Genomic DNA, 25,386 nt, shown 5'->3' on the forward strand with positions numbered 1-25,386 from the left:
CTTATCAACACCATCATCATCATCATCACCATCATCATCACTGTCATGAACATTTTAATCATCATCATCGTCGTCATCATCATCACCATCACCATCATCATCGTCACTATCACCATCATCACCACCATCACTACCACCATTATCACCACCACAACCACCACCATCACCATCACCACCACCACCACCACCACCACCACCACCATCATCATCATCATCATCATCATCATCATCACCTTCATCATCACCATCACCACCACCACCACCACCATCATCACCATCACCACCACCACCACCACCACCATCATCATCATCATCATCACCATCACCACCACCACCACCACCACCATCACCACCACCACCATCACCACCACCACCATCTCCATCGCCATCATCACCATCACTATCATCATCGTTGATGTTGTCATCGTCATCATCATCAGTCTCATGAAGACTACAACCATCATCATCACCATCCTCGCTGCCATGAACATTTTAACCAACATTTAGCCACAGCAGCAGCAGCAGCAGCAACTTGATTACCGCTGTTATCAATTACTCAACCACCACCACCACCACCATCACAATCATCAACATCATCATCATCATCGTCATTGTTGTCATATTTACCCCCAAAATCACAATCCCCACCACCACCGTCACCATCATCACAACCATCACCATCAAAACCACAACGGCTAGTGGTAGCAGCATCATCATCATCATCATCACCACAATAATGACATCATCAGCATCACCCTGCCACCACCGTCCCCACCCTCATTCCTTCCACAATCATTACCAACATCACTGAGCAGCATTTATTGCTTTACTGTCCACAAGGGGTTAAACATAGAGGGGACAAACAAGGACAGACAAATGGATTAAGTCAATTATATCGACCCCAGTGCATAACTGGTACTTATTTAATCAATCTCTGAAAGGATGAAAGGCAAAGTCGACCTTGACGGAATTTGAACTCAGAACGTAGCGGCAGACGAAATACCTATTTCTTTACTACCCACAAGGGGTTAAACATAGAGGGGACAAACAAGGACAGACAAATGGATTAAGTCAATTATATCGACCCCAGTGCATGACTGGTACTTATTTAATCAATCTCTGAAAGGATGAAAGGCAAAGTTGACCTCAGAGGAATTTGAACTCAGAACGGAGCGGCAGACGAAATACTGCTAAGCATTTTGCCCGGCGTGCTAACGATTCTGCCAGCTCGCCGCACAGCATTAGGAAGGAGCATCCAACCATAGAAGCCATGGCAAAGTCGACACTGGAGCACAGCATAGTCCTTGGGCCCACCGGATCCTGTTAAACCATCCAAATCATGCCAGCATGGAACATGGATGTTAAATGATGAGGGTGATGATAGCTGCTATTGTCAATATCATCATTTATGGATCTGGACTGGAGTTCGCCCACCACTGTGTGGATACATTGTCAGTAGGAAATGGCAGCCAAATCTCCTTAAGATAATGAAGGAAAGGGACGCATAAGATGATGTAACGGTTCTGATAATTATGAATAGATGGTGATGGTCATGGCTGGAATGACTCGTGCATTTACTTAATCGAGTTTGATATGGAGGCTTAAGTAACAACCCACATATGCACAGACAGACACAAGCAAACATATGCACACGCATGCATGCACATAGACAAACACACAAGCACACACACACATAAATAAGCACTTGTACACAAACACACACACACAGAAGCCCATGCACACACACAACCAGACATACAAGTACATACACACATACACACACACAAGCACACAAGTACACACGCACACGCACACACAGAAATTGAAGCTGGTGAAAGAAGAAATAAAACCGGGTCGGAACTGTTTTTGAAACTCACCAAGTCCAACTAAAAAGTATTTGGTTGCTGGTGGAATCACTCGACACGGCCGAAGTACAGACGATACGTTCTTCAGTTCCAGTCTGGCCTGTTGAAAGACACAAAGAACACCAGACTGCAATTACTGTTGTTGCCGTTATTATTGGCCCAAGTTCAGCCCCAAAGGAGCAGACCTCTGATCGAAATTGGTCAAATTGTACCTCGGCTAGCTTTGTCTTATTCAGGCACAGTGTACCTAGGGCTACCTCATCTAATACAGTGTTTCTCAACCCTTTTCACCCTTGTGTAACCCTTAAAATAAATTACCTGAATCAAGGAATCCCTGCACAAAAAAAAATTATATTCCATATTTTTCTCGTATTTTTTCATCATAGTTCACGTGGGAAATATCATATCTATATTCTTTTACTCTTTTACTTGTTTCAGTCATTTGACTGTGGCCATGCTGGAGCACCGCCTTTAGTCAAGCAATTCGACCCCAGGACTTATTCTTTGTAAGCCTAGTACATATTCTATCAGTCTCTTTTGCTGAACCGCTAAGTTATGGGGACATAAACACAAACACACAAACATATATATATATATAAGCGATGTTGGGGGGACAACCGCACACACACACAAACATATACACACACATACATATATATACACATATACGATGAGCTTCTTTCAGTTTCCGTCTACCAAATCCACTCACAATGTTTTGGTCGGCCCGAGGCTATAGTAGGAGACACTTGCCCAAGGTGCCACTCAGTAGGCTTGAACCCAGAACCATGTGGTTGGTAAACAAGCTACTTACCATACAGCCACTCCTACGCCTGTGTGTGGGTGTGTAATATATATATATATATATATGTATATATATATATATATATATATATATATATATATATATATATATATTAGATAAAAAACGAATGATTTATACCTGGTAGCTTACTGGTAAATCATGGTCACTAAGACAGAAGATGGAAGATATGAGAATTTATTATTAATCACGACAATTGCTTCAACACATCTGGCATCGATCCCTCATGACTGATACACTCAATAACTGGCTCAGGAACATCCGGCGGAGCAGATGTCTCTCGTCAGGTGATAAATAAATACAACTCATTAAAGTAAGTTCTGCAATGTAACTTTGTGTTTTGTAGAGAGAAAAACAGCCAGATGGAGGAAATATCTTCATTTATGTAGAAGATCAAACATAAAATCACAGATGGCAAAAAGGGAAATGAACACACAACCCAGCAGGAAGAGTATTAAAAATAGCTGTTAACAAATATGATGGATGCATGAGTACAAATACATATATAATATATATATATATATATATATATATATATATATATATATATATATATATTATATATATATGTATGTATATACATACAGAATGTCCATATATTACAGACATCACTAAATATATCACCAATGGCATAGGAATGGCTGTGTGGTAAGTAGCTTGCTTACCAACCACATGGTCCCGGGTTCAGTCCCACTGTGTGGCACCTTGGGCAAGTGTCTTCTACTATAGCCTCGGGGTAACCAAAGACTTGTGAGTGGATTTGATAGACGGAAACTGAAAGAAGCTCATCGTATATATATATATATAAGTATATATATGCGTGTGTGTGTGTGTATGTGTGTGTGTGTCTGTGTTTGACCCCACCCCCAACATTGCTTGACAACCGATGCTGGTGTGTTTATGTCCCCGTAACTTAGCAGTTCAGCAAAAGAGACCAATAGAATAAGTACTAAGCTGACAAATAATAAGTCCTAGGTGTGATTTGCTCGACTAAAAGCAGTGCTCCAGCATGGCCACAGTCAAATGACAGAAACAAGTAAAAGAGTAACAGAGTAATGGTTGTAATATTTTGTTGATAACATAATAGGTTAGATAGGATGATGTCTATATTACAATATTACAATAACCAACAATATGCTGTGCGTGTGTAGTAATATTACAATCATGAAATTAGCATTAGCTTATCTCACTCTTTCTCATGAAAGCCCTAGGAACCTTTTGTGGAACCCTAGAGTTCTGAGTAACCCTGGTTGAGAAATGCTGATCTAATGTGACATCCCTTCTTGTAGTTTTTATTAATCCAAGTTCAGCCCTGCTTGAGCAGACTTCTGATCAAAGACATTCCATCTTATTTTATATTTAGTCATAGTGTATCTAGGACCATATCATCCAATGTGTCATTCTTTTGTTTTGTTTTTGTTTTTTATTTTAGCCAAAGGCCTACCTTGACCCCGTGACCTATAACAGAGTTAATGCTAGGGGGCGTATATTCTGGGTATGCTAGGTATGCAATGCACACCTTTCAAAAATGGCAAATTTATTATGAATATTAACCTTACTAAAATCACAAATCTTAATGGAAAACTTTTTCCCCCTCTCAGATTCACACACTTTTGCTGTAGCTCTTCAGTTTTTCTAAGCCCTGTAAAAAAACTCGGAAGGTTTGGCCTCTTACCAGGCCTTTTGCAACACTTTTAAAGCCAGAAAGTTTTCAGCACACACTCATACACACACACACACACACAAAGGAGTGCTGAGAAGTTCCTGGCTTTGGGTAAACGAAAATAAAGGAAGATCAGTTAATTATGATTTTATCTGACATGTTCCCCTCTCAGACTCACACACTTATTGCAGCAGTCCTTCATTTTTCTAATCCCTGTGAAAGAACTTGGAAGGTTAGGCCTTCAACCAGGCCTTTCACGATACCCCTAAAGCCAGGAACTTTTCAACACCCAGCACCCGTTTGTTTACTCTGGGCCAGAACCTTTGACCTTAGCCTATAAATATTTGGATGGGGAAATGGTGGTAGGTGTCACTATCATTACAAGAAACTTTCATGCCTTTTTAGGGGGTCGATAAAATTAGTACCAGCTGTGTACTAGGGTTGATTTAATTAGCCTCACAGCAGCCGCTGGACAACCAGTGCAAGTGACATTAAAAACAAACTCTCAGTTTATATTGTAATGTGTTTGATGTTAGAAAGGGCAACCATGGTGCACTCAACCATAGCATAAATCACATTTAAGTGTAACAGTGATAAATGCATAATAGAACATACGGGCAAAATAGGTTTCATCCTGAGGCCCCAAGTTGTCCTGAGCATTGCAGAAGGTCACTGGGCATGCTTTTGGGGTCCAAGCAGAATCCCTGAACACTAATTTTTGTCATCACAGATCAATCTATGACAAGCCTAACATCAATCACAATCAAGCGTACCATGTGATCCCTAATCATGTGATCCCTAATCATGTGATCCCTAATCATGTGATCCCTAATCATGTGATCCCTAATCATGTGATCCCTAATCAGGGATCACTGAGTCAGCAATGAACAGGAATAGATGCATAATCAGGAACCAAGGATAGTTTCTTTTGCTAATTCTCTCTTCTTCTCTCCCTCCCTTTCTTTCTCTCTCTCTCTCTTTCTCATACTCTCTCCCCTCTCTCCCTCCCTTTCTTTCTCTCTCTTCCCTCTGAAATCAAGAAGAATCAGTGATAAACAAGGATAGATGCATTATGAAACACCAAGGATAGTCTCTCTCTCTCCTAGTCTCCCCCTTCTCACTCACTCTCTCTCTCTCTCTCTCTCTCTCTCCCCCCTCTGAAATCAAGGTACAAATCAAAGACAGACCTTACCTCGTATATCTCACCGCTTCTGTAATCCGTAAAGAGAATTTTCCGAGGGGTCGGCAGGAAGAGAGGAGACCTGAGGGACAAGAAAATGATCAAAGAAGACATCATTCATTTACACAGGAAACTGTCCCCACCCCACGATTCCTTGCTACACTTTTGAAGAAAAATTAATAAATTTCTTTAGTTGTGAGTTAGAGAGAAGTTAAGTTAACCTCAAAATATAACAGGTATGTAATTCATTGCCCTGCCTCCCTTTCCCCTCGAAACATCAAAGCTTCTTTCAATAATACATTTATTCACCATCATATATTTTAACCCTTTCCATATATATATATTATACAAATAATAAAATGGAGAAACAAATTTAGTGTGGTAAGTAGCTTGCTTACCAACCACACGGTTTCCGGGTCAGTCCCACTGCGTGGCATCTTGGGCAAGTGTCTCTGCTATAGCCCCGGGCCACCAATGACCTTGTGAGTGGATCTGGTAGACGGAAACTGAAAGAAGCCTGTCGTATATATATATATGTGTGTGTGTATATGTCTGTGTCTGTGTGTCCTCCTAGCATTGCTTGAAAACGGATGCTGGTGTGTGTTACGTACTCGTCACTTAGCGGTTCGGCAAAAGAGACCGATAGAATAAGTCCGGGCTTACAAAGAAAAGTCCTGGGGTCGATTTGTCGCCTAAAAGGTGGTTGCTCCAGCATGGCCGCAGTCAAATGACTGAAACAAGTAAAGAAGAGTAACTTTCAGATATTATAGTTGAATTATTTATTCATTTAACAAAATGAGAACTTCAATAGCATACAAATATATCTTATAATTCAATACATATAGGTTCACTTGAACCTATTGTTTAATTGTATTTATTTATTTTACACATGTAAATAGTATATACACTTTGCTTATATATGTATATGTATATGGCTATATGGATATTTGTTTATTTTTTTATATATATTAAATAATACATGTATCATGTTTAATGTATTATTATTAATATTTTTAAAGTTCCTTATAACCTTTGATGAGGCCTATGGTTATTTATATAAGTACCCTATTTTTAAATGCCTATAACCTCAGTATGTTGACACCGATAGGCAATGAAAATAAAATTATCTACTTTTAGCCATAGGCTGAAACAGCTGTAAGAAGTGATTTTAATGATTTCATTAATTTATATTATGACTTTTATAACTTGTATTCTTATCTTATATATATTGAATTATAAGATATATATGTATGCTATTGAAGTTCTCATTTTGTTGAATGAATAAATAATCCAACATTCTAATATCCGAAAGTTGATGAACAAACTAAATTTGTTTCTCCGTTTTCTTATTTGTATTATAAATTTACGGTAAAAATATTTCTTTACCTTCACCCGTTTAATACAATAAATGAGTTAATTGCATTGTAATTAAAAAAATCTATGTATTAAGGATCTAAGTACTGTACCAACAGTATATTGGATAAATACTATCCCATAGTGGGTTACACCCATAACCCCTATCTTACTTTGTATTATATATATATATCAACTCGTGTGTTCCTTTTCAACCTTCAACATATATATATATATACATATATACATACATATATATACATACATATATATATACATATATAGACAAACATATATAGACATACATATATATATACATATATATACATATATATATAGACAAACATATATAGACATACATATATATATACATATATATACATAATATATATATAATATTATATATATATATACATACATACTATATATATATATATATATATATACAAACATATATATATACATATATATATACATATATATATATTTATACATACATATATACATACATACATACATACATACATACATACATACATACATACATACATGTATGTGTGTGTATATATATATATATATATATATGGACGAGAACAATTTTGCAAAAAAGTGCCAGTCTTTAACTGTGGAGCGAATCTGTGGAAGAGGTAGAGCCAAGAAGACATGGGACAAGGTGGTGAAGCATGATTTTCAAATGATGGGCTTCATGAGGGCAATGACAAGTGACCGAGACCCTTGGCAATATGTTGTGCTTGAGAAGACTCATCAAGCCAAGTGGAATCATACTTGTGGCCATTGCTGGTGGCACGTAAAAAGCACGCATTACACTCTTGGAGGGAGTGGTTGGCATTAGGAAGGGCATCCAACCATAGGAACCAAGCCAAACCGGATAGGAACCTGGAGCAGCTCTCTGGCTTGCCAGCTCTGGTTAAACCATCTAATCCATACCAGCATGAAAAATGGACGTTAAAGAATGATGTCGTTGATGATGATGATGTTGATGGTGATAATGATGGTAATGATGATGAAGGTGATGATGATGATGATGATGATGACAATGATGAAGACAATGATGATGATGATGATGATGATAAAGATGATGATAATGATGATGATGATAAGGATGATGATGATGATGACAATAATGATGATGACGATGACGACAATCATGATGATGATGATGACAACGACGATGATAACGATGATGATTATGATGATGACGACGACGATGACGATGATGATAACGATGCTGATGATACAGAAGGCCACACATACTCATCTCTAGAAAATGTATTGAAAGTCATAATATTTTACCAAAGTTTGCTCAGTGGAAAAATAATTTCCAAGAGGACAAATAACAATTCTTACTCTTTGACTTGTTCCTCTGCAGAAGCGACAGAACTTGGGCAACTTTTGTTTCCAGGAATCTCTGTCAGTAATCTAGGCTTGAGCTTGTCACTCAGTTTACGGTTTCGAGGGTTCACCAGAAAATTCACTGGAGCTAACATCTGCTCTGCAAAGTCCTTCTCACATTGGAGGCCATTGGTTAAGGGGTTACTCTCTCTCTTTCTTGGAATCTTTTAAATTGAAACAGAGAATTAACGAAAACTAGAATAGGATGATACATGGTTGAGATATAATGGAGCCTAAGGGAGGTGGGCACCAAACAGAGGGAGGGCAATCAAGGGTCGATCGGGTCCTAACACTGTGCACATTCTCTCCTGATTACGCACACACACACACACATATATTATTGATTTTATTATTATTGATTTAAAGATAATATTAAAATCAATAATATAAAGACGTAGTCAATTTAATGTTTATTTAATTTAGTGATTTTTAGAATAATATTTATTATAATATATTTAGATTTTTTCTATATGATTTAATATAGATAATATCTTTCACTATCAAGTGAACGACTTAATAGAGGTCATTTTCTCTTAATTATATAAGTTTAAATAATAAAAAAATGGAGAAAACATTTGATCAACAAACAAACTGGACCACATCTGTAGAATATTTTTTAATACAAAACATGACGTAACATTTCTTACAACCGTTTCCGCATCCAATGCCAGTCAGTGCTTATATATATATTCTTGACACCAAGCTTCCTGATGATTTCATTTGAATGAAACAGTTCTAGTCCTGTAGAAGCTCCTTCTATAAAATAAATTAATTTACTCTGCTATGTATTGAGTACCTTATTTACTGTGGTTAACCCCGACTCAACCCGGGACCTACATATCCTAGCACACCCCAGTGCCCTTATAACCATCACCAAGAAAAAATGCTGACAAGAATCGACCTCAACACTTCCTTGAAGAACATTACTATCCCACCAAGGAAACAGTATCAAAAAGCCCTCATTAGACGGAGTGATGAGTTCATCAAAAGAATTAGATGGAGATCGTTCTTTTTCGACCAGCCTGATGTAGCATCTACCAATAATGAAAAGTACGGCTTCAAATCTAATAAGGCCCCTCCTACCAACAGCCTACTCGAACCTTTTGAAGAAGACCTCTTCCTTATGATAAAAAATATCAAATTCAGGAAAGTCAACCTACCTTTCCAAACGGACCTTAATGAGAAACTCTCGAAAATGAAAAGCTCCCCGCACCTCCATGTCCCTTCAGACAAGACAAAAAATATTTACGCGGTGACTCCTGATACCTACAACAGACTAGCTGATAACGCCATCACAGCTAAGTACAAAAAAGTTGATGACACAGCTTTAACTGAAACTAACTTAGCCGGGAAGGAGATCGCCACTTCCCTTAAACTGGATGACCGAACAGAACCTCTGAGGGTGAAGTCCCCACACTTCACCCTGAAAGACCACAAAGACAATTTCGAAAATAAACCATCAGTCCAACTGATTAACCCAACCAAGTCTGACATCGGATCCATCAGCAAGAAGATCCTGGACAGGATTCTACCTAAGATACGTGAAGCTTCACCCCTTCCACTCTGGAATAGGACCTCCGATGCAATAACATGGTTCCGGGATTTACCTGACAAGAGCAACACCCGATTCCTACAAGTAGATATCGAGGATTACTACGCCTCCATATCGGAGAGCCTGCTGATTGACGCGATTAACTTCGCTAGGATGTTCTCCACCATCACCGAAGCTGAGCAAGATGTGATCCTCCATGCACGTAAGACCTTTCTTTACCACGACGGATCCCACTGGATCAACAAAAAATCCGTGATCCCCTTCGACGTCAGCATGGGTGCTAGCGACTCGGCTGAAATAAGTGACCTTGTGGGCCTTTTCATCCTCCATAGGCTGAAGACCCTATTCACAGGCCTCTCCGGTGGTCTCTACCGCGATGATGGCCTTTTTGCCCTCCACAAAATAAACCCCAGGACCACAGATAGGTTCCAGAAAAACCTTTACACTTTTTTTAAAAACTTAGGTCTTAGGATTACCTTAGATTCGAACTTAACCAAAGCTAACTTCCTTGACGTTACCCTCAACTTAAAAACCTCCCTTTATTACCCGTACCATAAACCAAATGAATCCCTTAGATATATAGACATTAATTCTAACCACCCCAAAAATATATTAGAGAACCTAGTGAAAAGTGTCTCCATTAGAATATCTAGCCTGTCCGCTACCGAAGATATCTTTAATGCCGCAGCCCCCTATTACAACGAGGCCCTGGCCCGCTTTAAAGATAAGATCACCTACATTAGCATAGCTCCACGCCAACCCAGGAAAAATAGGCGAAGACACATTAGCTGGTACAACCCCCCCCCCTTCAAACCGTGAAGTCGCAACACCTGTAGCTAAAATTCTTCACTCTCCTACAAAAACACTTCCCCACCCAACAAAGTACTATACAATCCTTAAAAGAACACCATTAGACTCTCCTACTCCACACCCCAATCTAGCCAGATCCTAGCCAACAATAACGTAAAAAAACTTAATAAATCTACTTTTTCAAAGCCCATCCAAACATCGAAAGCAATTTCAACTGCCCTGATAAAACCACTTGCCCCTCAACACAACTGCCTACAGAAGGACCTCGTCTACATATGCGAGGTACGATCAGGCCCGATGATAAAAGAAAAATCGTACATCGGAATGACGTCAAATAGCTTTAAGACTCGCTGGTACGCCCACACACACTCGTTCGGCGACCTGACAATCTAACCAGACCACTCTCGCCGCCCACATCTGGTACCTTAAAAGGAACTCCATCCCCTTCAAGATCAAGTGGAGACTACTACAGAGGGCGCGTTCGTACACAGGAGGCCATACCTGCTGTGACCTTTGCATTTCTGAGAGCCTGGAGATCTTGTTCGCCAAAGGCCCTCTCCTCAACAAGATGTCGGAACACTCCCCAAACTGTATGCACAAAATTTATGCAAACTACAAAAACTACAGACCCACCAGGCAACCCGATTGACGACACCCCACCCACAAAAACCCCCCACCCCCACCGTTCCTTCAGCACCCCCAATTACCTTCTCTCCTAAGACTATTCACATATATATGGATGTTGGCATGTGTGCGTGTGCGTACATATATGTATACGAGTGCATATACGTATTTGTATGTGAGTGTATGTGCGACAGTGTACGTACATGTGTATGTGAAGGCATGCATACGTGTGCATGTGTATATGTGTACATGTTTTTGTATGTGTATATGTGTGTATATGTGTGTGTGTGATGTGTATGTGATATATATATATATGTATTATATATATATATATATATATATATATATATATTATATATATATATATATATGTATGTATATATATGTGTATGTGTATATGTGTATATATGTGTATGCGTAGATGTATGTGTATGTATATGGACATATATGTATTTATGGATATATATGTATGGATATATATGTATATGTATTTATGGATATATATGTATGTGTATGTATGTATGTATATGTATGTGTGTATATGTAAATGTGTATGTGTGCATATGTGTGTACATATATGTGTGTGTATGTACTAGTGTATGAGTGTGTGTGTATACGGGTATATATTTGTGTGTAGGTATATGCTTGTGTATATGTTTATGGGTGTGTATTTGTACACACACACATATTATATATATATATATATATATATTATATATATATATATATATATGTATGGGTGTAAATATGAATATACGTATGTATATGTGTACGTGTATTTACATATGTATATATCTTTATTTGTATATATATATATATTTATATAATATATATAATATATATATATATATATATATATATAGATGTAAATTTGGGTTTGGATATGAATATGAATTTGATATGGATATGGATATATATTGGTATGTGCTTATGTGTGTGGATCTATGTGTTTGTATGTATGTATGTAAAGGTGTATAGGTATATATATGTACGTGGGTGTTTTGATGTATATGTATATATATATATATATATAATATATATATATATATATATATATGTATATATATGTATATATATATGTGTATTTGCCATGTATATATATTTATTATCTGTGTAGGCATGTAATGTATATGTGTATATGTATATGTATGTATGCCTGTATGTATATCGGTGTATATATGTACATATATGTGTATGTGTGTGTGTATGTGTGTATATATATGTATATATGTGTGTATATGCTTGTATACCTGTGTGTGGGTGTATGTAAATGTGTGTGTATGTATGTATATATATATGTTAATAAAATAGAATATATGCATATATATAAACATATATGTACGTACCTACCTCTACATGTACATATACACGCATATATGGGTACAGGACACCAAAAAGACGTCGAACACATAGAGAGACGAAACACATAGACACAACCAAGGAACAAGACAAGCAAAAAAAAGGAGAGATACAGGACAATAAGCACAACAACAATCCCCCTCTTCAGTCGATAAGATTTTCATCTACTAAACGTTTCGAAGGTAAAAGCGAGACGTATACTCGAAAAAAATTCCTTCCGCGAAAAGCAAATCAATAAAATTTGAGATCTTTTTGCAGAGGGTAAAAAAAAAGCAAGACGGTAACGACAGTACAAACATATAACAGTAAAAATATATATATAAACAGTGGAAAATAAATAATACAGTGAGAGACAGACAAGGAGAACAAGATAAGAAGTGCTGTTAACGGCCAGACGAAAAAAGTATGTAAAGGCTGGATTATCGTGGGAAGACAGAGAGGGAAATTTTGTCAACCAGAAGCCTTGCAAGGCGGGGAGAAAGGACAGGAAATGCAGTTACGACGGAAGTATCGTCGCAGATAGATGACGGGAATGGGGGGGGGAGGAGCAAGAGGAAGGAGAGAAGAAGGGGATGGTGTGCGAGGAGACCATGAAGATGGTGAAAGGAGAGGAGGAATGAAGAATGAGAGAGAGAGGAAGAGAAAGTAAGTGAGGGAAAAAAAACAAAACGGAATGGGAGAGAAAGAAAGAAAGATGCAGAGTCGCGTGAGAGTTATATCAAGGCTAACTTGATAAACAGAACAATCTTACTTAGTAGGGTGCGGGGTTTATCGTATAATATGTTAATAAAATCGAATATATGCATATATAACAACATATATGACGTACCTACCTCTTACATGTACATTACACGCATATATGTTTACAGGACACCAAAAGACGTCGAACATAGAGAGAGAAACACATAGACACAAACCAGGAAAAAAGCCAGCAAAAAAAAGGGGTATATATATATAATAGTGTATATGTATATGTATATATATTATATATATGTATATATATATATATATATATATATATATATATATATATATATATATTATGTATATGTATGGGTATGGTGTGTTATGTATGTGTATGTATGTACGTGTATAAGTATATGCATGTGTGTATATGTATGGACTTGTTGGGTTTTTTATATATGTAGATAGATATGTGTGCGTGTATGTGCGTAGATATGCGTATGTGTATTAGTATGTGTTTATATATATGTATGTATATGTATGGATATATATATGGATGTATGTGTATGTAGGTTTGTATATGATTGGTGTAAGTATATATGTGTATGTATATGTAGGTATATACGTATGTGTATGTGTGTATGTGTGTGTGTGTATATATATATATATGTATATATATGGACTTGTAGATTTCTGTATGTGTATAGATGTACGTATGCGTATGTGTGTAGATATGTATTTGTATGTGTATATACGTGCATGTATGTATATATATATATATGTGTGTAGGTATGTATATGTAAGTATGCTTTTATGTACACATGTATGCGTGCATGTGTGCATATATGTATTTATAGGCATATGGATGCGTATATATGCGTATGTATGTTTTTATGCACAAATGTCTGTATATAGGCATATGCATTTATATATGCGGGCAGATGTTCATGTGTGTTTATGTGTACTGTAGTACATTTATATATGTGGTTTTGTGTGTACATAGTTATGTATACATTTATGTGAAAGTGGGTACACTTATGTATGTATGAATAGGTGTACTTGTGTGTATATGTATGTGTATACATAGAACATGTGTGTTTGTGTATGTGTATGAGTGTGCGTGTGAGTGTGTGTGTGTGTGTGAGTGTTTGTGTTCGTATCCGTGGGAAGAGAGATAGAAAGGAAGGGAGATGGGCAATAAATGGACTTCATTTAGGCCGGCTAGCTCCCTGGGGAGGATCTACTCCAGCGCCACTATATGTGTGTCGGCTGGTAGGTAGGTCGAGGTCAAAATAAAAATAAAAATAAAATAAGGGAGGAAATGTGTGTGTATATATGTGCATGTATACACATATATATATATATGTATATATATATATAGATATATATATATATATATATATATATATATGTGTGTGTATATATGTGTATGTATGTATTTGTGTGTGTGTGTATATGGGTGTGTATATTTTTTTATATATATGTGTGTAGATATATGTTGTGCGTGTGCTTGCATGTTGGCATGTGTGTGTATGTGTATTTGTATATATATGTATATATGTGTGTATGTATATATGTGTGTATGTATGAGTATGTGTATATGTATATATATATATATATATGTATGATATATATATATATAATATTACGTGTGGTATATGTATGTATATATATAATATATTATAAGTGATAGTCTTCTTATTTACCTAAAACTCTATTCTATTATTCTATTTATTTATTTACCTACTTTATCACTGATTCTTTTGACCACTCCCCTAAGAAAGACAGTTTGCGCCCTGCCTACCCCAAAAAGTCCCCCACCACCACCACCCCTTTAAATCTGCCTAAATGTATAAATGCCAAAACTATTCTTGACACCAAGCTTCCTGATGATTTCATTTGAATGAAACAGTTCTAGTCCTGTAGAAGCTCCTTCTATAAAATAAATTAATTTACTCTGCTATGTATTGAGTACCTTATTTACTGTGGTTAACCCCGACTCAACCCAGGACCTACATATATATATATATATATATATAAATATAAATTAGATAATGAGAGTAGAAATTAATATTATTAAATAATATTAATTTAAATAGCATACTTAAAAAATGTCTAAGGACTATGAATTATATAAATAAGAGGAATAGCAACAGCTTCACTGACGAGCTACAGATGATTACGATGGTAATCAATAATAGCAAAATCTTAAGGTATGAAGTTAGTTGCTTTATTTTGTTTGCTAAAATTGTTGAGAACATATTCTTTGTGGTAAGGCAATTTGGCATCTTCTTCTAGCATACTAGAAATCCAACTTGATGGCTATTCCTCTTATTTATATATCTCTTATGATAAAAGGCAGATTTTCTCTGTCTGTTCCCATGTTTCTTTTTAATACAATTCTACAATATAGAATTTCTTCAATTGGAATTTACCTATGATTTTTCCAAGTAGATTCGATTGGGTCATGGCATGTAAAGTTTTTTTCAATTTCACCCCCAATTAAGCAAAAATTCGAGAAAACTCAATATTTTACGATTTGCCTCTCTGATTTCAAGTGGTTTACTTCTGCTATTACCACCACACTTTCTCCTACTTTCTCTTTGCAAGTGTACACACACATAGACATGCAAACATATACATATACGATTGCCTCTCTCATTTCAAATGCTTTCCTCCATCTATTACCATACTTTCTCCTACTTTCTCTTTGCAAGCGGGGAAACAGATACACATGCATTTTTTTCCGGGAAGTTCTTTTGAAGTTGGTGTGCATCGGAAGCATTGATGTACATGTGTGCATGCGTGAGTGTGTGTGTGTGTTTGATGGGGTGTGCGACACAGAAAGTGTGATGTGTAAGTGAAGTGCTTTTGTTACTGTGTGTAAAGAGACAGAGAGAGTAATGTTGTGCTGTGTGTGTATGTGTGAAAGACAGAGATAACTGAACTTTTTTTATTCACTTTTTGTAGTGAGTGACTGAGAGAGAAAAGAAGAGAGAGAGGTTATGTATGTATATATGTATGTATGGCTTCAGTGACACACACACAAAAACACATACCTACGTACACCTAAAGCATGCACACATACACACACAAACGGAGCGCGAACTTCAAAAGAACTTCGCACTCTATCTATCTGGTTTGTCATTCCTCACACACACATACACACGCAAACATATACATATATGACAGTGACAAACACAAACGTTTCAAACAACTACATACAAACACTCAAACACACACACACACACGTGTGTGTCTGTTATTAGTAAAAAAGGCGCCAAACACAATTCACTTTCTCATTCAAACACATTTGCAAACACACACCGACGGTCGAATTGCCATAACTCAACAGAAAAGGTAAATTGGTTTTTAATTTACTTTCTGTCGTTAAATTTTGGTAGTATTAATTGGCGAGCGTACTTCAGTTGTCAGTTGTTGAAAGAAAGAAATTGTAAGCTAAGAAGGTGTGTGTGTGTATGTGTGTGTCTGTGTGTGTGAGTGTGTGTGTGTAGGAAGTGAAGGATAAAAATATGGCAAGAAGCGGACAGATGTACATACATACATACATGTGTGTGTGTATTTATGTGTATTAATGTGTGTGTGTTATTTCTCTCTATATAAAGCTGAAGTTGTCTGTGTGCGACAGGTTTGGTAGCCTTCAACTAACACTATCTCCTCCAAGACCCTGCGGCACAAGTTGACCAAAATTAAGAGTATGATAGAAGAAGGGTTGCTCTTCCTTCCGTAGAAGATAAAATTCAAATTGGACCATGTTAACACCAAAAATTATTTACATCAAAAAGCTGCTTTTTTCTATGAAAATCCCTATTTTTTACCATTTTTTCACTGCTGTGTCGCCACTTTTCGGTGTATTTCAACCAGCAAAATGTTCACTTGAACACAATAACAAGCTACATAATGCAAAATTTTTACTTTTCATAAATTCCAATTCCAGCAGGTCGAAACAAACCCGAGCAACGTTTTATTTAAGGTCACTTTAAATAAAACCCTTGATTCAATAACACTGTCTATAAACTCTAAACTTGGAATGACCAATTTTAAATGCTATTGGATTTTACTCATGAGGTATTGGAATATTATATATATACATTCTGCCAAAAAAAAAAATGGATCTACAAATACAATATCTCTACATATCTCACATCTATTTTCTTTCCTCCACCTCACTCTCTATTTTGTATCTTATCTAAATTAACTATTACTAAACCATCCTCTCACACCATCTATGATGAAGGGATATAATAAATATCCTAGAAACAGCTGTAAGACCTTCTATCTATAAATGTTCTAAAATCTGCAAAGCCTTGGTTTTTTATCCCATTACGAAAAAAAATTTTTTATATACACACGATGACATATGACCAACGTTGAACCCCTTATTCACATAATCACCAAACCTGGAACTTAACTATGGTCCATCTGTAGCACTTATTCAGCATTACCTGACATCTTTGGGTCTCAATGACACCATTACTTCTCATAACCTATATATATATATATATATATATATAATATAATATTAATTAGAGACAAATCAAACAAAGAAAGACTTAATCCAATACATAAAATTTTTTTATGTATTGGATTAAGTCTTTCTTTGTTTGATTTGCATAATAGTGGTTTTGTCTCTAATTAATATTATATTATATTTTACTATAAAATTGGATTCAATCCTAAATCTGATTTTTCCCTGTAAATTTGGATTTATTCCCTAATATTTATTATTATTATATATATATATATACATATATACATACATATATATATGTATACATATATATATATATATTATATATATATATATTATATATATATATATATATATATATATATATATATATATATATTATATATATATATTATATATATATATATATATATATAATATATATTGTTGCTATTATGCAAAAATGTCATAAGTCCAAAACATTGCTTTTTCCAGAAAACGAAAAAGTAGTTTCACCAGTCCACAGCAAAACCATTGTACTACACTTTGACAATTTTTGATATTTTGGCATCTTAAGCAGCTGGAGATACGATAGTTTGACCAAAAGAACCAAAAGACAGTAAGCTGGCAGAAACATTAGCACGTTGGGCAAAATGCATAGCTGTATTTCATCTGTCTTTACGTTTTGAGTTCAAATTCTGCCAAGGTCGACTTGGCCTTTCATCCTTTTGGAGTCGATAAATTAAGTATCAGTTGCATACTAGGGTCGATCTAATCGATTGACCTCTCCCCCAAAATTTCAGGCCTTGTGCCTAGAGTAGAAAAGGATACCTTGGCATCTGAAGCAACTGGAGATATGAGAGTTTGACCAAAAGAATCAGCTATTGCAATCGAAAATAAATATTGAAAATTTGGACATACAACAGGTTAACATAATAGCAACGATATATATATATATATTGCATGTTTCGTTTTTGTATCTGTTATTTTATTATTGATCTATTATTGATATATAAATGAAGCTTTATCTTTTAATTGCTGCTTTTCTTTATAAGAACTGAAAAGATACATTGTGGAACTACTGTCTACTATCTAATAACATATATATATATATATATATATATATATATATATATATATATATATATATAATTTTGTGTGTGTGTTTGTCCATCCAACATCGCTTGACAAGCAGTGCTGGTGTGTTTACGTCCCCGTAACTTAGCGGTTCAGCAAAAGAGACCGATAGAATAAGTACTAGGCTTACAAAGAATAAGTCCTGGGGTCGATTTGCTCAACTAAAGGCGGTACTCCAGCATGGCCGCAGTTAAATGACTGAAACAAGTAAAAGAGAGTAAAAGTGTATATAACATGTGTGTTGTGTGTGTGTGTGTGTGTGTGTGTGTGTGTATGTGTGTGTGTTTGTACTCCACTATCAATTGACAACCAATGTTGGTGTGTTTACATCCCTGTAACTTAGTGGTTCAGCAAAAGAGACTGATAGACTAAGTGCCTTGTGCCAATATTAATATGAATATCTATATATTTATACATTGTCTCATTGTCTCAAAGTTTCCCCCATTTGCTTTCTCTTATTTTCCATGGATACATATATATACATATATACATATTTTGCATTTCATACACAAACTGTTACATTTAATAAATCTAATTTGTTTATCCACATCATAATTGCCTCTACCTTAGTGACAACCATAGTTGTTGGCTTTTGGTTGTAAATTGCAAATAGCAACCTTAATAATTTATAATTCTCACTTCACCATTTTTAGATCAGTCAATGTTTCCTATGGTATTCTGTATAAGGCTGACTGGGTGAGTTAAGTTCTTTAACCCTCGGCGACGGAGTAATGGGTTACGGATGAAGATGAAACAAATCTGAAATCAGCACTGGTATGACTCCATCTCGCTTTTAAGGAGGGTGCCTGTCTCCCTTGTCAGTCATTAGAAAAGTAGAAAAGTGCTCTCACATGGCTGAGAGTTGTTTTGACTCTTATTTCTAGCAATGCGAGTGCTTACTAGCAGCCTCAGTTACTTTAGTGACCACTATACCTGTTGCCTTTCGGTTGTAAATTGCATATGGCCACCTTAATAATTTATCAGGCTGAGTAACGTTTTGAAGCATGAAATTCATCACAATATATTCCAACAATGCGGAGATTTTAATCATTAAAGTAAGTGCCATTACAATCAACACATTTTTGCCAACGAGTTACAAGTTTGTTTATTCTGGTAACATAAAAATCTGGAACTGTTTGAACGCACTTTCAGCATCGGTTTGATTTTTTAACTCCTCCTCTCACAGGAAACCATCAAGGTGCTTGAAAAAGTGGTAGTCGGTAGGAGAAAGGTGTGAGGAATAAGCTGGGTGGGGAAGAACTTTGTAGCCAAGTTCCCTCAACTTCTGGAGCGTCATTAGGGAAATGTGTGGTCAAGCATTGTCATGAAGAATGATTAGTCCTCTTCTGTTGACCAGTCTGGCATGGAGGGGTAGCAGTTTTTTCATTCATTTTGGCAATTTCATGGCTATATGTTTTTACAGTAATGGTTTTTCTGGGTTTTAAGAAGTTATAGTGGATGAGTCCAGCAGTACACCACCAAACAGTCACCATAACCTTCTTTTTGAAGAGCTCGGGTTTAGGGAAGGTTTTTGGTGCTTCATTTTGGTCCAGCCACTGTGAAGAACATTTTTTATTATTATACAGAATCCACTTTTCACTGCAAGTTACAATACAGTCGAGAAATGGATTGGTCTGGTTACAGAGAAGAAGCAACGAGCAAATTTCATATCTGCGCATTTTCTGATTTTCATTCAAATCATGCGGTACCCATTTGTCAAGCTTATTTGATTTTCTGATCGCATGCAAATGGTTGCAGGCAGTTTTCTGGCTAACTAGAAGTTCTTTTGCCAGTTCTCGAGTGGTTTTACGTGGATCTTTCTTGATGACGGTCTTTAATTGATTGTTGTCAATGACAGATGCGTGTCCACTATGCTCACAATCTTCAAGGCTCAGGTATCCACTGCGAAATCGTTTAAACCATTTTCAAGCTGACCCCTCACTGGTCATTTCCTCACCAAACATTTCATTGATATTGGGAGCAGTTTCAACTGCTTTATGTCCTTTTTTGAAGTTGAATAGCAAAATTGCTCGAATATCGTACTTTGACAGTTCCATTTCAGATGATTGTAACAACGGTGCAAAAAATATCAATGTTAATTTATTGATGCCGCTGGGCAAGTCTATGTCTGTATTATGAAACAATTGCAAAAAACTGTTTAAAAAAATTCAAAACTCTGCAAAAATCCAGTACACAATTCTTCATGATTCAAAACGTTGCTTAGCTTTTATTCAACCTGATGTATGTATGTATGTATGTATGTATGTATGTATATATGTATGTATGTATGTATGTATGTATGTATGTATGTATGTATGTACGTACGTACATATGTAACCATGTGTGTATTTCTTTGTGCCTGTGTTTGTCCCTTACTGTTGCCTGGCAACTGGTGCTGACGTGTTTACATTCCCGTAACTTAATGGTTTGGCAAAAGAGACCAAAAAAATAAGTGCCATGCTTTAATAAAAAATAACTAAGTAGTGGGATTAATTCATTTGGCTAAAAATTCTCCGAGATGGTGCCCCAGCATGGCTGCAGTCCAATGACTGAAACAAGTAAAAGATAAAAAGATGAAAGACAGTCATAGTTAACAGCCACAATTGGGGATCCAGCTGGTTGATTCTGATAGTACCAGATATAGAACCCGACCCCACAATGATCCCCACTCCCAAGAATAGTGGGTGGAGAAGAAAGATGGATAGGATAACAACAACAACAAGAGATAAAGCCTGTGAAAAAAAACATATTACATTTGGTTTTTCAACGATGGTTATACTTTTCCTTGCAGCTGGTAGAGAGAAATCCGGAGTTGAGAGATTCAATTTATCAAGACTTGATGAAAAGAGTTTCTTTGCTAATGCATCTGAATATACCCTTGATTTCTCATAATTATGGTGGAGCCATGATGCGGTTGTTTGCAGATAACTTGGGTCATTTCTGACTGAAAAGAATTGAGAGAAAATGGGATCAGCAGAGTGTTGTTGGTGTTGTGGTCATGTCTGTCTGGAGTTTAAGAGTGACTAAAAAGGAGGGGAATATTTTGGTGCTGTAGACCCCTAGCAAGTGGCCTAGTCGTCAGGCTGTTGCGCTCACAATTGTGGGATCATGGTTTCGATTTCCAGACTGGTTTTGTGTTGAGGTCTTGAGTAAAACACTTTGTTTCGTGTTTCTGTCTGTTCTGATTACAAGGGTTCCAGTTGATCTGATCAATGGAACAGCCTTTTACTCTTTTACTCTTTTACTTGTTTCAGTCAGTTTACTGTGGCCATGCTGGAACACTGCCTTTAGTCAACCTCAGGACTTATTCTTTGTAAGCCTAGTACTTATTCTATCGATTTCTTTTTACGGGGACGTAAACACACCAGCATCAGTTGTCAAGCAATGATGGGGGACAAACACAGACACACAAACATATACACACACACACACACACACACACACACACACATATATATATATATATATATATATGTGTGTGTGTGGAGGCGCAATGGCCTAGTGGTTAGGGCAGCAGATTCGCGGTCGCAGGATCGTGGTTTCGATTCCCAGACCGGGTGTTGTGAGTGTTTATTGAGCGAAAACACCTAAAAGCTCCATGAGGCTCCGGCAGGGGGTGGTGATCCCTGCTGTACTCTTTCACCACTCTTTCTCCCACTCTTTCTTCTGTTGGCCTGCTCGCTTAGCCAGCGGGGTGGCGTCATTCGAAGGCTAAAACAATACGAAAGCATTGTGACCAGCGATGTGTAACATCTGACGGTCTGGTCGGTCACGTGATCACGTGATATATATATATATAAATATATATATACATATATACGACAGGCTTCTTTCAGTTTCTGTCTACCAAATCCACTCACAAGGCTTTGGTCGACCCGAGGCTATGGTAGAAAACACTTGCCCAAGATGCAGTGGGACTGAACCTAGAACCATGTGGTTCATAAGCAAGCTTCTTACCACACAGCCACTCCTGCCTGCTCATGAAGTTAACATGCAAGTGGCTGAGCACTCCACAGACATGTGTACTCTTAATGTAGTTCTCAGGGAGGTTCAGTGTGACACAGAGTGTGACAAATCTGACCCTTTGAAATACAGGTACAACACATTTTTGCCAGCCGAATGGACTGGAGCAATGTGAAATAAAGTACCTTGCTCAAGGATACAATGCATTGCCGGGAATTGAACTCATGACCTTACGGTTGTGAGATGAATGCCCTAACCTCTAGCCATGTGCCTTCGTTGCTTCAGTTCACTCAGCTGAAAATGGGTAAGCTTGCGACTGATTGGCATACAAGGGTGAGAGGGTTGCTCAGGGAAACTAACCTGAACACAGGTCTCACAACCATCATCACCACCACCATACCACCACCATCACCACCACCAGCAGTACCATCATCATCATCATCATCATTTAGCATCTGTTTTCCATGCTGGCATTGGACAGACACTTTGACTGCCACTGGTTAGCTGCAGAGCTGTACCAGGTTCCGGTCTGATTTGACTTGATTTTGGACTCAGTGGTCAAAATGATGAACAGCACAAACCATATTGAGATTCCCAGCTGATTGTGATTGGTTGCTCAGCCATATTAAAGGTTGATTGATTGAGCACAGAATCAGTGGATTTTTGTTAAAGATATGACAAAGACACAGGCATGGCTGTGTGGTAAGAAGCTTGCTTACCAACCACATGGTTCCAGGTTCAGTCCCACTGCGTAGCACTTTGGGTAAGCCTTGTGAGTGGATTTTGTAGACGGAAATTGAAAGAAGCCTATCGTAGCTGGCAGAAACGTTAGCACGCCGAGCGAAATGCTTAGCAGTATTTCATCTGTCTTTACGTTCTGAGTTCAAATTCCGCCGAGGTCGACTTTGCCTTTCATCCTTTCGGGGTCGATAAATTAAGTACCAGTTACGCACTGGGGTCGATGTAATCGACTTAATCCCTTTGTCTGTTCTTCTTTGTCCCCTCTATGTTTAGCCTCTTGTGGGCAATAAAGAAATATATATATATGTATATATATTTATGTATGTCTGTGTTTGTCCACCTCCTATAGCTTGACAACCGATGTTGATGCGTTTATGTCCCTGTAACTTTTGCAAAAGAGACCGATAGAATAAGTACTAGGCTTACATAGAATAAGTCCTGAGTTTGATTTCTTTGACTAAAACCCTTTAAGGCAGTGCTCCAGCATGACCACTGTCAAATGACTGAAAGAATAAAAGAATTTATATGGTTGTGTGGTAAGAAGCTTGCTTCCTAACCACATGGTTCCAGGTTCAGTCCCACTGCATGGCACCGTGGGCAAGTGTCTTTTACTATATCCTTGGGCCTACCAAAGCTTTGTGAGTGGGTCTGCGAGATGGAAACTGAAAGAAGCCTATCAGATATCTATATATATAAAACTCAACTTGTGTGTCTGTGTGTTTAACTTCCCGGCACATCTCCTCCTAGCCAACAAATCATAGACCCACCAAAAGTGGGTCACTTAGAGTTTAGGCGAATGAAAATTGAACTGCGCTATTTCTGTTTCGAAATTCATCTCGCAAGTGCAAAAATTGATAATGTGTTTGTTTAGGCCTTATCCCATGCATTGAATAGTCAGCTGTTTGACGTGAACTGTGTTCACCATGCGTGCAAGCATGCGTAAATTGTATGAAAAATAAAAAATTAAGATATAAAAACACGAATCGTCGTAAACATTGTAGAAATTCGTCAAAGAAATTACTTTTCAGGATGTAGCCTGGAGGGTTTTTTCGTATTAATATATATATATATATCATCATATATATATGTATGTATATATATATATATATATACATATATACATATATACATATATATATATATGAGAGTATGATAGAAGGACGCTAACTCTTCCTTCCCTAGAAGAAAAAATTCAAATCGGACCTTGTTAACACCAAAAATTATTTACATCAAAAAGGTGCCTTTTTTCTATGAAAATCCCTATTTTTTACGATCTTTTGCCTGCTGTGTCGCCATTTTTCGGTGTATTTCACCTACACACTGCCAAATTTTTACTTTTCAAAAATTCCAATTCTAAAGGGTCTAAACAAACCACAACGCTGGGCGATACTGATAGTATATATATATATATATATATATACGTCTATGGGTGTGTCTGCATTTGTCCCCCCCATCACCACTTGACAACTGGTGTTAGTGTGTTTACACACCCCTAACTTTGCAGTTCAGCAAAAAAAACATAGAATAAGTGAATGAGTACCAGGCTTAAAAAATAAGTTCTGGGGTCAATTCATTTCACTAAAAATTCATGGCCCCAGTCTAAAAAGAGAAAAGATACAAAATAATAGGATTTTGCCCCAAAATAAACAGAATTCTTTTCATCCCTAGGCACAAGGCCTGAAATTTTGGGGGAGGAGGCTAGTCAATTACATCAACCCCAGTGTTCAACTGGTACTTTATTTATCGACCCC

General features: G+C 36.9%; 1 protein-coding gene across 1 annotated transcript in view; it reads right to left on the reverse strand.

Moving 5' to 3' along the window:
- The window catches only part of LOC115225645 (deleted in lung and esophageal cancer protein 1-like), a 125,259-nt gene that overhangs the window by 86,631 nt on the left and 13,242 nt on the right, over positions 1-25,386 (reverse strand). Inside the window, exons 7-10 of the mRNA XM_036514506.1 lie at positions 21,685-21,875; positions 8,250-8,458; positions 5,541-5,610; positions 1,878-1,965 (exon numbers count right to left, since the gene is read on the reverse strand). Of these exons, the coding sequence (XP_036370399.1) occupies positions 1,878-1,965; positions 5,541-5,610; positions 8,250-8,458; positions 21,685-21,875 (558 nt within the window). The remainder of the gene's footprint in view (positions 1-1,877; positions 1,966-5,540; positions 5,611-8,249; positions 8,459-21,684; positions 21,876-25,386) is intronic.

Source organism: Octopus sinensis, linkage group LG28, assembly GCF_006345805.1.
Source record: "Octopus sinensis linkage group LG28, ASM634580v1, whole genome shotgun sequence".
NCBI classification, from domain to species: domain Eukaryota; kingdom Metazoa; phylum Mollusca; class Cephalopoda; order Octopoda; family Octopodidae; genus Octopus; species Octopus sinensis.